This window comes from Oncorhynchus kisutch, unplaced genomic scaffold (assembly GCF_002021735.2).
Source record: "Oncorhynchus kisutch isolate 150728-3 unplaced genomic scaffold, Okis_V2 Okis02a-Okis13b_hom, whole genome shotgun sequence".
NCBI lineage: Eukaryota > Metazoa > Chordata > Actinopteri > Salmoniformes > Salmonidae > Oncorhynchus > Oncorhynchus kisutch.
Genome location: NW_022261979.1, coordinates 11,368,702 through 11,383,701, shown reverse-complemented (window position 1 = coordinate 11,383,701; position 15,000 = coordinate 11,368,702). Strand labels below are relative to the sequence as shown.

Below are 15,000 nucleotides of genomic sequence, written 5' to 3'. Positions count from 1 at the left end.
ACAGACAGGTCCATTATGCTGAAGCTGTGACTATATAGTAATAACAGCAAAGATCGTGGAGCGCAACCTGCCAAATAATGGACAATACAATACTAATCTAGTCACCCACAACCAAAATGAGCTCCTAAGGTGGTAACTAGAAAGGAACAGATCGTTGATGGTTGTCTTTCTCTTATAGCTCCTACGGTGCAGGTGTATTTAAGGAGTGTAGTGTATTTATGTGTTGTCTTTAAGTAGTGTGTTTTATTTAAGTAGTGTGTTGTATTTAAGTAGTGTGTTGTATTTAAGTAGTGTGTTGTATTTAAGTAGTGTGTTGTCTTTAAGTAGTGTGTTGTCTTTAAGTAGTGTGTTGTATTTAAGTAGTGTGTTGTCTTTAAGTAGTGTGTTGTATTTAAGTAGTGTGTTGTATTTAAGTAGTGTGTTGTATTTAAGTAGTGTGTTGTATTTAAGTAGTGTGTTGTATTTAAGTAGTGTGTTGTCTTTAAGTAGTGTGTTGTATTTAAGTAGTGTGTTGTATTTAAGTAGTGTGTTGTCTTTAAGTAGTGTGTTGTCTTTAAGTAGTGTGTTGTCTTTAAGTAGTGTGTTGTATTTAAGTAGTGTGTTGTCTTTAAGTAGTGTGTTGTATTTAAGTAGTGTGTTGTATTTAAGTAGTGTGTTGTCTTTAAGTAGTGTGTTGTCTTTAAGTAGTGTGTTGTATTTAAGTAGTGTGTTGTATTTAAGTAGTGTGTCGTATTTAAGTAGTGTGTTGTATTTAAGTAGTGTGTTGTCTTTAAGTAGTGTGTTGTATTTAAGTAGTGTGTTGTATTTAAGTAGTGTGTTGTCTTTAAGTAGTGTGTTGTATTTAAGTAGTGTGTTGTATTTAAGTAGTGTGTTGTCTTTAAGTAGTGTGTTGTCTTTAAGTAGTGTGTTGTCTTTAAGTAGTGTGTTGTATTTAAGTAGTGTGTTGTCTTTAAGTAGTGTGTTGTCTTTAAGTAGTGTGTTGTATTTATACTCTATTGTATTCTACTATATTCTACTCTATTGTATTCTACTATATTCTATTCTACTATATTCTATTCTACTATATTCTACTCTATTGTATTCTACTATATTCTACTCTATTGTATTCTACTATATTCTATTCTACTATATTCTATTCTACTATATTCTACTCTATTGTATTCTACTATATTCTACTCTATTGTATTCTACTATATTCTATTCTACTATATTCTACTCTACTATATTCTACTCTATTGTATTCTACTATATTCTATTCTACTATATTCTATTCTACTATATTCTACTCTATTGTATTCTACTATATTCTACTCTATTGTATTCTACTATATTCTATTCTACTATATTCTATTCTACTATATTCTACTCTATTGTATTCTACTATATTCTATTCTACTATATTCTACTCTACTATATTCTACTCTATTCTATTCTACTATATTATATTCTACTATATTCTATTCTACTATATTCTACTCTACTATATTCTACTCTATTCTATTCTACTATATTATATTCTACTATATTATATTCTACTATATTCTACTCTATTGTATTCTACTCTATTCTACTCTACTATATTCTACTCTATTGTATTCTACTCTATTCTACTCTACTCTTTTCTACTCTACTATATTTGACTCTACTCTGCTATGTAAACAACTCTGTGGGAGGACATAATGAAATGTAAGAGGAAGGAACAAGAGAATACCTTATACCTTTCCCATCTATAGGTGCATGACAATGGTAATGGTGATGGTCACAACACACTACTTAAATACAAGCATCTTCCTGTCCTCTAGCATCTATTAACTAGCTAGTTCAGGAATGAAGAAGGCTTTGTAGAAGGAAGTGCAACCAGTCACAGATGTAAATTACTAGGATGACAACTAATACCATTATTTAAAGGTGAGGTGATATACCTTTATTTAAAGGTGAGGTGATAGAGTAGTAGAATATACCTTTATTTAAAGGTGAGGTGATAGAATAGTAGAATATACCTTTATTTAAAGGTGAGGTGATAGTAGTAGAATATACCTTTATTTAAAGGTGAGGTGATAGTAGTAGAATATACCTTTATTTAAAGGTGAGGTGATAGAGTAGTAGAATATACCTTTATTTAAAGGTGAGGCAATAGAAGAGTAGAATATACCTTTATTTAAAGGTGAGGCAATAGAAGAGTAGAATATACCTTTATTTAAAGGTGAGGCAATAGAGTAGTAGAATATACCTTTATTTAAAGGTGGGGCAATAGAGTAGTAGAATATACCTTTATTTAAAGTGAGGCCACTGAACAAACTAACAAAATAACAAATGAAACGTGAAGCTATACAATATAGTGCTGACAGGCAACTACACATAGACAAGATCCCACACTAGAAAGTGACAACGATAAACAGCTGTCTCTGATTGGGAACCATATCAGGCCAGTACAGACATACAAAACCCCTAGACATACAAACCCCCTAGACATACTAAAACCTAGAGTACCCAACCTAGTCACTCCCTGACCTAACCAAAATATATAGAAAATAGAGATATCTAAGGTCAGGGCGTGACAGAGGCAATAGTAGTGGGATATACCTTGATCAGTTGTTTTATTTTCTCTTGATCGGCTCCCAGTTTTAAATCAGGGTGATTAAGGTACTTGTACTACCGTCCAAAGCCTTCCATCATGGCCTGGCTCCCAGACTTTGGCTCCCAGACTTTGGCTCCCAGACGCCGTTCTAATCGGTCCTGATAATCTCTGTCAAACTCAGATTTGTCTCTGTTGCTTTGCCAAACACAGGTCTCCTCTTCACTGGCCTCAGTGTGTCAGAGAAAACAGAAGAAGGAAGAGATGTGTGTTATATATTCTCTGTCCTCTTCCTTTCTCTGCTCTTCTTACTCTTGTTATTCTTCCTTTCTCTGCTCTTCTTACTCTTGTTATTCTTCCTTTCTCTGTTCTGTCCTCGCTCTCTCCTCCTTTCTCTCCCCCTCTTCTGTTCTCTCCTCTCCTCCCCTCTTCTGTTCTCTCCTCCCCCCTTCTGTTCTCTCCCCCTCTCCTCTCCTCCCCTCTTCTGTTCTCTTCTCCTCTCTTCTATTCTCTCTCCCCCTCTTCTGTTCTCTCCTCCCACTCTTCTATTCTCTCTCCCCCTCTTCTATTCTCTCCCCCTCTCCTCTCCTCTCCTCCCCTCTTCTGTTCTCCTCCTCCCACTCTTCTGTTCTCTCCCCCTCTCCTCTCCATCCCTCGTCTGTTCTCTCCTCTCCTCTCCTCTCCTCTCCTCTCCTCTCCTCTCCTCTCCTCTCCTCTCCTCTCCTCTCCTCTCCTCTCCTCTCCTCTCCTCTCCTCTCCTCTCCTCTCCTCTCCTCTCCTCTCCCTCTCCTCCTCTCCTCTCCTCTCCCTCTCCTCTCCTCTCCCTCTCCTCTCCTCTCCTCTCCTCTCTCTCCTCTCCTCTCCTCTCCTCTCCTCTCCTCTCCTCCCTCTCCTCCTCCTCTCCTCCTCTCTCTCCTCTCCTCTCCTCTCCTCTCCTCTCCTCCCTCTCCTCTCCTCTCCCTCTTCCTCTCCTCTCCTCTCCTCTCCCTCTCCTCTCCTCTCCTCTCCTCTCCTCTCCTCTCCTCTCCTCCTCCCTCTCTCCTCTCCTCTCTCTCCTCTCCTCTCCTCTCTCCTCTCCTCTCCTCTCCTCTCCTCTCCTCTCCTCTCCTCTCCTCCTCTCCTCTCCTCTCCTCTCTCTCCTCTCCTCTCCTCTCCTCTCCTCTCCTCTCCTCTCCCTCTCCTCTCCTCTCCTCTCCTCTCCTCTCCTCTCCTCTCCTCTCCTCTTCCTCTCCTCTCCTCTCCTCTTCCTCTCCTCTCCTCTCCTCTCCTCTCCTCTCCTCTTCCTCTCTCTCCTCTCCTCTCCTCTCCTCTCCTCTCCTCTCCTCTTCTGTTTCCTCTCCTCTCTCTCCTCTCCTCTCCTCTCCTCTCCTCTCCTCTCCTCTCCTCTCCTCTCCTCTCCTCTCCTCTCCTCTCCTCTCCTCTCCTCTCCTCTCCTCTCCTCTCCTCTCCTCTCCTCTCCTCTCCTCTCCTCTCCTCTCCTCTCCTCTCCTCTCCCTCTCCCTCTCCCTCTCCGTCTCCGTCTCGTCTCCTCTCCTCTCCTCTCCTCCAGATCCAGTCTTGTGTAACAATCCGCCTGTAGCTGTCAGTGAATCAGACATAATTGCTGTTTTTTAGGTCCCTCATTAGTAAGAGCATCACTCTAGCGTCGCTTGTGGCTGTTAATCATACCATTTAGATGTATTGATATGTTAGAAATGTTGTTAATTTACTTTCTTTGTACTTTCATTTGCTCATATTGTGTCCCTCTAATTCAGGGGTTCTCAGAGTGGGTTCCACGGATGTATTGCTGAGGGTCCACAGCCAGATCTCAATACAGTGGCTAGCGAAAGTATTCACCCTCCCTTGGCATTTTTCCTCTGTTGTTGCCTTACAACCTGGAATTAAAATAGATTTTTTTTGGCAGTTCATATCATTTGATTTACACAACACGCCTACCACTTTGAAGATGCAAAATATTTTTTTATTGTGAAACAAACAAGAAATAAGACGAAAAAAACTGAAAAATTGAGCGTGCAGAACTATTCACCCCCCCCAAAGTCAATACTTTGTAGAGACACCTTTTGCAGCCATTACAGCTGCAAGTCTCTTGGGGTATGCCTCTATAAGCTTGGCACATCTAGCCACCGGGAATTTTGCCCAATTTTCAAGGCAAAACTGCTCCAGCTCCTTCAAGTTGGATGGGTTTTGATGGTGTACAGCAATCTTTAAGTCATACCAACTGGATTGAGGTCTGGGCTTTGACTAGGTCATTCCAAGTCATTTAAATGTTCCCCTTAAACCATTCAAGTGTTGCTTTAGCAGTATGCTTAGGGCCATTGTCCTGCTGGAAGGAGAACCTCCGTCCCAGTCTCAAATCTCTGGAAGACTGAAACAGGTTTCCCCTCAATAATTTCCCTGTATTTAGCACCATCCATCATTCCTTCAATTCTGACCAGTTTCCCAGACGCTGCCTATGAAAACATCCGCACAGCATGATGCTGCCACCAACATGCTTCACTGTGGGGATGGTGTTCTCGGGGTGATGAAAGGTGTTAGATTTGCGCCAGAAATAGCGTTTTCTTTGATGGCCAAAAAGCTACATTTTAGTCTCATCTGACCAGAGTACCTTCATCCATATGTTTGGGGAGTCTCCCACATGCCTTTTGGCAAAACATCAAGCGTGTTTGCTTCTTCTTTTGCTATAGCAATGGCTTTTTTTCTGTCCACTCTTCTGTAAAGCCCAACTCTGTGGAGTGTATGGCTTAAAGGGGTCCTATGGACAGATACTCCAATCTCCGCTGTGGAACTTTGCAGCTCCTTCAGGGTTATCTTTGGTCTCTTTGTTGCCTCTCTGATTAATGCCCTTCTTGCCTGGTTCGTTAGTTTTTGTGGGAGGCCGTCTCTTGGCAGGTTTGTTGTGGTGCCATATTCTTTCCATTTTTTAATAATGGATTTACGTGGGATGTTCAAAGTCTCAGATCTTTTTTTTAGAACCCAACCCTGATATGTAGTTCTCCACAACTTTGTCCCTGACCTATTTGGAGAGTTCCTTGGTCTTCATGGTGCTGCTTGCTTGGTGGTGCCCGTTGCTTAGTGGTGTTGCAGACTCTGGGGCCTTTTAGAAGAGGTGTATATTTACTGTCATGTGACACTTAGATTGCACACAGGTGGACTTTATTTAACTAACTATGTGACTTCTGAAGGTAATTGGTTGCACCAGATCTTGTTTATCGGCTACATAGCAAAGGGGGTTTAAAACAGGTTATTTTTTTTACATTTAACTTCACCAATTTAAACTATTTTGTGTTTGTCTATTACATTAAATCCATTATATCCACAATCCATTGCATTACATTAAATCCAAATAAAAATATATTTAAATTACATGTTGTAATGCAACTGTTATAAAGTCTGTGTGAGCTGGTGGTGGAGGAGTCAGGCGCAGGACAGCAGATATGAGTAAAAAACGTATTTACTCAAAATACAAACACATACAACGCAATAATGCCCACAATAACGGACCGTATTACATACAAACAATTACTCACAAACAAACATGGGGGAACAGAGGTTTAAATAATGAACAAGTAATTGGGGAATTGAAACCAGGCGTGTAAGACAAAACAAATGGAAAATGAAAAGTGGATCAGTTCTGCCCACACATTTCCTATAGGATTGAGGTCAGGGCTTTGTGATGACCACTCCAATATCTTGACTTTGTTGTCCTTAAGCCATATATATATATATATATATATATATATATATATATATACAGTGGGGCAAAAAAGTATTTAGTCAGCCACCAATTGTGCAAGTTCTCCCACTTAAAAAGATGACAGGGTCCTGTAATTTTCATCATAGGTACACTTCAATGATGACAGACAAAATGAGAAAAAAAAATCCTGAAAATCACATTGTAGGATTTTTAATGAATGAATGTTTGCATGTTCCAGAGATTTCTGGATTCTGCTTCTTAACCCCATTGAGCATTCTGCGCGTTGCTCTTCCAGTCATCTTTGCAGGATGGCCACTCCTAGGGAGAGTAGCAACAGTGCTGAACTTTCTCCATTTGTAGACGATTTGTCTTATCATGGACTGATGAACATCAAGGCTTTAAGAGATACTTTTGTAACTTCCAGCTTTATGCAAGTCAACAGTTTTTATTCTTAATCTTTCTTCTTCTTTTGTTCGAGGTTCACATCAGGCAATGCTTCTTGTGAATAGCAAACTCAAATTGTGTGAGTGTTTTTTATAGGACAGGGCAGCTCGAACCAACATCTCCAATCGCATCTTATTGATTGGACTCCAGGTTAGCTGACTCCTGACTCCAATTCGCTTTTGGAGAAGTCATTAGCCTAGGGGGTTCACATACTTTTTCCAACCCACACTGAATGTTAAATGATGTATTCAATATAGACAGAATAATACAATAATTTGTGTGTGATTAGTTTTAGCAGACTGTGTTTGTCTATTGTTGTGACTTAAGATCTGATCAAATTTGATGACCAATTGATGCAGAAATCCAGGTAATTCCAAAGGGTTCACATACTGTTTCTTGCCACTGTATATACTGTACTAGGTGGTGTCAGAGGAAGGCCCCATAAATTTGTCAGAGACCCCAGTCACCCTAGTCATAAACGGTTCTATCTGCTACCGCACAGCAAGCGGTACCAGAGCACCAAGGTCCAAAAGGCTCCTCAACAGCTTCTACCCCCCCAAGCCATAAAACTGCTGAACAATTAATCAAATGGCCACCCAGACTATTTACATAGTTTTTACACTGCTGCTACTCGCTGTTTATTTACTCTGCATGGTCACTTTACAAATTACCTCAACTAACCTGTACCCCTGCACATTGACTCAATACGCCCTGTATATAGCCTCCACATTGACTCTGTACCGTAACACCCTGTATATAGTCTCCACATTGACTCTGTACCCCCTGTATATAGCCTCCACATTGACTCTGTACCGTAATACCCTGTATATAGCCTCCACATTGACTCTGTACCAGTACCCCCTGTATATACCCTCCACATTGACTCTGTACCAGTACCCCCTGCATATACCCTCCACATCGACTCTGTACCAGTACCCCCCTGTATATAGCCTCCACATTGACTCTGTACCGTAATACCCTGTATATAGCCTCCACATTGACTCTGTACCAGTACCTCCTGTATATAGCCTCCACATTGACTCTGTACCGTAATACCCTGTATATAGCCTCCACATTGACTCTGTACCGGTACCCCTGTATATAGCCTCCACATTGACTCTGTACCGTAATACCCTGTATATAGCCTCCACATTGACTCTGTACCGTAAAACCCTGTATATAGCCTCCACATTGACTCTGTACCGTAACACCCTGTATATAGCCTCCACATTGACTCTGTACCGTAATACCCTGTATATAGCCTCCACATTGACTCTGTACCGTAACACCCTGTATATAGCCTCCACATTGACTCTGTACCGTAATACCCTGTATATAGCCTCCACATTGACTCTGTACCGTAACACCCTGTATATAGCCTCCACATTGACTCTGTACCGTAATACCCTGTATATAGCCTCCACATTGACTCTGTACCGTAATACCCTGTATATAGCCTCCACATTGACTCTGTACCGTAATACCCTGTATATAGCCTCCACATTGACTCTGTACCGTAATACCCTGTATATAGCCTCCACATTGACTCTGTACCGTAACACCCTGTATATAACCTCCACATTGACTCTGTACCGTAATACCCTGTATATAACTTCCACATTGACTCTGTACCGTAACACCCTGTATATAGCCTCCACATTGACTCTGTACCGTAATACCCTGTATATAGCCTCCACATTGACTCTGTACCGTAACACCCTGTATATAGCCTCCACATTGACTCTGTACCGTAATACCCTGTATATAACCTCCACATTGACTCTGTACCGTAATACCCTGTATATAGCCTCCACATTGACTCTGTACCGTAATACCCTGTATATAGCCTCCACATTGACTCTGTACCGTAATACCCTGTATATAGCCTCCACATTGACTCTGTACCGTAACACCCTGTATATAGCCTCCACATTGACTCTGTACCGTAATACCCTGTATATAGCCTCCACATTGACTCTGTACCGTAACACCCTGTATATAGCCTCCACATTGACTCTGTACCGTAACACCCTGTATATAGCCTCCACATTGACTCTGTACCGTAACACCCTGTATATAGCCTCCACATTGACTCTGTACCGTAATACCCTGTATATAGCCTCCACATTGACTCTGTACCGTAACACCCTGTATATAGCCTCCACATTGACTCTGTACCGTAACACCCTGTATATAGCCTCCACATTGACTCTGTACCGTAACACCCTGTATATAGCCTCCACATTGACTCTGTACCGTAATACCCTGTATATAGCCTCCACATTGACTCTGTACCGTAATACCCTGTATATAGCCTCCACATTGACTCTGTACCGTAATACCCTGTATATAGCCTCCACATTGACTCTGTACCGTAATACCCTGTATTTAGCCTCCACATTGACTCTGTACCGTAATACCCTGTATATAGCCTCCACATTGACTCTGTACCGTAACACCCTGTATATAGCCTCCACATTGACTCTGTACCGTAATACCCTGTACATAGCCTCCACATTGACTCTGTACCGTAATACCCTGTATATAGCCTCCACATTGACTCTGTACCGTAACACCCTGTATATAGTCTCCACATTGACTCTGTACCGTAATACCCTGTATATAGCCTCCACATTGACTCTGTACCGTAATACCCTGTATATAGCCTCCACATTGACTCTGTACCGTAATACCCTGTATATAGCCTCCACATTGACTCTGTACCGTAATACCCTGTATATAGCCTCCACATTGACTCTGTACCGTAATACCCTGTATATAGCCTCCACATTGACTCTGTACCGTAATACCCTGTATATAGCCTCCACATTGACTCTGTACCGTAATACCCTGTATATAGCCTCCACATTGACTCTGTACCGTAATACCCTGTATATAGCCTCCACATTGACTCTGTACCGTAATACCCTGTATATAGCCTCCACATTGACTCTGTACCGTAACACCCTGTATATAGCCTCCACATTGACTCTGTACCGTAATACCCTGTATATAGCCTCCACATTGACTCTGTACCGTAATACCCTGTATATAGCCTCCACATTGACTCTGTACCGTAACACCCTGTATATAGCCTCCACATTGACTCTGGACCGTAATACCCTGTATATAGCCTCCACATTGACTCTGTACCGTAATACCCTGTATATAGCCTCCACATTGACTCTGTACCGTAATACCCTGTATATAGCCTCCACATTGACTCTGTACCGTAATACCCTGTATATAGCCTCCACATTGACTCTGTACCGTAACACCCTGTATATATCCTCCACATTGACTCTGTACCGTAATACCCTGTATATAGCCTCCACATTGACTCTGTACCGTAATACCCTGTATATAGCCTCCACATTGACTCTGTACCGTAACACCCTGTATATAGCCTCCACATTGACTCTGTACCGTAATACCCTGTATATAGCCTCCACATTGACTCTGTACCGTAATACCCTGTATATAGCCTCCACATTGACTCTGTACCGTAATACCCTGTATATAGCCTCCACATTGACTCTGTACCGTAATACCCTGTATATAGCCTCCACATTGACTCTGTACCGGTACCCCCTGTATATAGCCTCCACATTGACTCTGTACCGGTACCCCCTGTATATAGCCTCCACATTGACTCTGTACCGTAATACCCTGTATATAGCCTCCACATTGACTCTGTACCGTAATACCCTGTATATAGCCTCCACATTGACTCTGTACCGGTACCCCCTGTATACAGCCTCCACATTGACTCTGTACCGGTACCCCGTGTATATAGCCTCCACATTGACTCTGTACCGGTACCCCCTGTATATAGCCTCCACATTGACTCTGTACCGTAATACCCTGTATACAGCCTCCATATTGACTCTGTACCGTAACACCCTGTATATAGCCTCCACATTGACTCTGTACCGTAACACCCTGTATATAGCCTCCACATTGACTCTGTACCGTAATACCCTGTATATAGCCTCCACATTGACTCTGTACCGTAATACCCTGTATATAGCCTCCACATTGACTCTGTACCGTAATACCCTGTATATAGCCTCCACATTGACTCTGTACCGTAATACCCTGTATATAGCCTCCACATTGACTCTGTACCGTAATACCCTGTATACAGCCTCCATATTGACTCTGTACCGTAACACCCTGTATATAGCCTCCACATTGACTCTGTACCGTAACACCCTGTATATAGCCTCCACATTGACTCTGTACCGTAATACCCTGTATATAGCCTCCACATTGACTCTGTACCGTAATACCCTGTATATAGCCTCCACATTGACTCTGTACCGTAATACCCTGTATACAGCCTCCACATTGACTCTGTACCGTAATACCCTGTATATAGCCTCCACATTGACTCTGTACCGTAATACCCTGTATATAGCCTCCACATTGACTCTGTACCGTAATACCCTGTATATAGCCTCCACATTGACTCTGTACCGTAATACCCTGTATATAGCCTCCACATTGACTCTGTACCGTAATACCCTGTATATAGCCTCCACATTGACTCGTTATTGTTATGTGATGTCACTTTTTGATTGCTTGTTTATTTAGTATTTTATTAATTATGTTTATTGAACTGTAATGTTGGTTAAGGGCTTTTAAGTTGCATTTCACTTAGATGTGTTGAGTCTGAGGTATCTGGGAGTTTAGATGTGTTGAGTCTGAGGTATCTGGGAGTTTAGATGTGTTGAGTCTGAGGTATCTGGGAGTTTAGATGTGTTGAGTCAGGTATCTGGGAGTTGTGTTGAGTCTGAGGTATCTGGGAGTTTAGATGTGTTGAGTCTGAGGTATCTGGGAGTTTAGATGTGTTGAGTCTGAGGTATCTGGGAGTTTAGATGTGTTGTGTGTTGAGTCTGAGGTATCTGGGAGTTTAGATGTGTTGAGTCTGAGGTATCTGGGAGTTTAGATGTGTTGAGCCTGAGATATCTGGGAGTTTAGATGTGTTGAGCCTGAGGTGTCTGGGAGTTTAGATGATTTGAGCCTGAGGTATCTGGGAGTTTAGATGTGTGTTGAGCCTGAGATATCTGGGAGTTTAGATGTGTTGAGTCAGGTATCTGGGAGTTTAGATGTGTTGAGCCTGAGGTATCTGGGAGTTTAGATGTGTTGAGTCTGAGGTATCTGGGAGTTTAGATGTGTTGAGTCTGAGGTATATGGGAGTTTAGATGTGTTGAGTCTGAGGTATCTGGGAGTTTAGATGTGTTGAGTCTGAGGTATCTGGGAGTTTAGATGTGTTGTGTGTTGAGCCTGAGGTATCTGGGAGTTTAGATGTGTTGAGCCTGAGGTATCTGGGAGTTTAGATGTGTTGTGTGTTGAGCCTGAGGTATCTGGGAGTTTAGATGTGTTGTGTGTTGAGCCTGAGGTATCTGGGAGTTTAGATGTGTTGAGTCTGAGGTATATGGGAGTTTAGATGTGTTGAGTCTGAGGTATCTGGGAGTTTAGATGTGTTGAGCCTGAGGTATCTGGGAGTTTAGATGTGTTGAGTCTGAGGTATCTGGGAGTTTAGATTTTTATTTTTATTTTACCTTTATTTAACCAGGCAAGTCAGTTAAGAACAAATTCTTATTTTCAATGACGGCCTACCGGGGAACAGTGGGTTAACTGGTCTAGGAACAGTGGGTTAACTGGTCTAGGAACAGTGGGGTTAACTGGTCTAGGAACAGTGGGGTTAACTGGTCTAGGAACAGTGGGTTAACTGGTCTAGGAACAGTGGGTTAACTGGTCTAGGAACAGTGGGTTAACTGCCTGTTCAGGGGCAGAACGACAGATTTGGACCTTGTCAGCTCGGGGATTTGAACTTGCAACCTTCCGGTTACTAGTCCAACGCTCTAACCACTAGGCTACCCTGCCGCCCCATGAATTGACTGGTACAGTGAATCAGATTACTGTCATAAACATATCACAGTGAACTATGGGAAAGATTACCCATGAACCAGCTGGTACAGTGAATCAGATTACTGTCATACACATTTCACAGTAAAATGGAGCTAAGAGCAGTAAAACCGTAACCATTACACTGAGACAAATGTCCTGTCAAATCAGACAGCCAGTATTGATGCCTATTTGTGTCGTTAATCTTCAGTTATTTAAAGCATTTCACGGAGGTGCCCCTGAACAGGCAGTTAACCCACTGTGCCTAGGCTGTCATTGAAAATAAGAATTAGTTCTTAACTAACTTGACTGGTTAAATAAAGGTCAAATTAAAAAACAATCTCATCTCATATTTCTGTGAAATATATATATATACGTGTGTGTGTGTGTGTGTGTGTATTGGCCTGTGTGTGGTGCAGGTGTGTTCCTCCCCCTAACCGTGGCGTGTGGCGTGCAGATGCCTCGTGTCACCCTGTGTGTGTGTTCCTCCTCCTAGCCGTGGCGTGCAGATGCCTTGTGTCTCCCTGTGTGTGTGTTCCTCCCCCTAGCCGTGGCGTGCAGATGCCTCGTGTCACCCTGTGTGTGTGTTCCTCCCCCTAGCCGTGGCGTGTGGCGTGCAGATGCCTCGTGTCTCCCTGTGTGTGTGTTCCTCCTCCTAGCCGTGGCGTGCAGATGCCTCGTGTCACCCTGTGTGTGTGTTCCTCCTCCTAGCCGTGGCGTGCAGATGCCTCGTGTCACCCTGTGTGTGTGTTCCTCCTCCTAGCCGTGGCGTGCAGATGCCTCGTGTCACCCTGTGTGTGTGTTCCTCCTCCTAGCCGTGGCGTCCAGATGCCTCATGTGTCACCCTGTGTGTGTGTTCCTCCCCCTAGCCGTGGCGTCCAGATGCCTCATGTGTCACCCTGTGTGTGTGTTCCTCCCCCTAGCCGTGGCGTCCAGATGCCTCATGTGTCACCCTGTGTGTGTGTTCCTCCCCCTAGCCGTGGCGTCCAGATGCCTCATGTGTCACCCTGTGTGTGTGTTCCTCCTCCTAGCCGTGGCGTGCAGATGCCTCATGTGTCACCCTGTGTGTGTGTTCCTCCCCCTAGCCGTGGCGTGTGGCGTGCAGATGCCTCATGTGTCACCCTGTGTGTGTGTTCCTCCCCCTAGCCGTGGCGTGTGGCGTGCCCACTGCACCGCTGAATGGAGGCGTCCAGGCTGTTGATTACTCCGTGGCAGCACGGTTAACCTACTTCTGCAACAACGGCTTCAGGCTCTCCTCCAAGGATCTCACCGCCACCGTCTGCCAGCCTGACGGCACATGGAGCAACCACAACAAGATACCTCGCTGCCCAGGTAGGACAGATACCTCGCTGCCCAGGTAGGACAGATACCCTGATGCCCAGGTAGGACAGATACCCCGATGCCCAGGTAGGACAGATACCTCGCTGCCCAGGTAGGAAGGGAGATGAGATTAACACACACACTCATGGAGCAACCACAACAAGATACCCCGCTGCTCAGGTAGGACAGATACCTCGCTGCCCAGGTAGGACAGATACCTCGCTGCCCAGGTAGGACAGGTACCCCGATGCCCAGGTAGGACAGATACCCCGAAACCCAGGTAGGACAGATACCTCGCTGCCCAGGTAGGAAGGGAGATGAGATTAACACACACACTCATGGAGCAACCACAACAAGATACCCCGCTGCTCAGGTAGGACAGATACCTCGCTGCCCAGGTAGGCCAGATACCTCGCTGCCCAGGTAGGAAGGGAGATGAGATTAACACACACACTCATGGAGCAACCACAACAAAATACCCCGCTGCTCAGGTAGGACAGATACCTCGCTGCCCAGGTAGGAAGGGAGATGAGATTAACACACACACTCATGGAGCAACCATAACAAGATACCCCGCTGCTCAGGTAGGACAGATACCTCGCTGCCCAGGTAGGACAGATACCTCGCTGCCCAGGTAGGAAGGGAGATACGATTAACACACAGACTCATGGAGCAACCACAACAAAATACCAGACTGCACAGGTAGGACAATAGTTTTTTCACCCCTGTCTGTGTTGGTTTGTTCTTTGTGTTTGTGGTCCCACAGTGGTGGTCTGCCCCAGTCTGGGCTCCTTCTCTCTGGACCACGGGAAGTGGACGATCGTCAACGGGTCCAGCTATGAGTTCAGAACCAAGGTGGTGTTCAGCTGTAACCCGGGTTACTACCGGCTCGGTCCCGCTCACATCCAGTGCCTGGCCAATGGGGCGTGGAGCTGGCGGAACGAACGACCTCGATGCAGAAGTGGGTGGTGACATTTTACCACTGAAAGACGTCTTGATCAAGTCTTCGTTGTGTAGAGATTGTCTCTGTGTTGTCATGGGAACTATTGTAGGA

General features: G+C 43.9%; 1 protein-coding gene across 1 annotated transcript in view; it reads left to right on the top strand.

Moving 5' to 3' along the window:
- LOC116359260 (CUB and sushi domain-containing protein 3-like) overlaps nucleotides 1-15,000 on the top strand; it is a 547,528-nt gene that overhangs the window by 420,626 nt on the left and 111,902 nt on the right. The window contains 2 exon segments of the mRNA XM_031811826.1: nucleotides 13,773-13,958; nucleotides 14,713-14,907. Coding sequence (XP_031667686.1) covers nucleotides 13,773-13,958; nucleotides 14,713-14,907 — 381 coding nt within the window.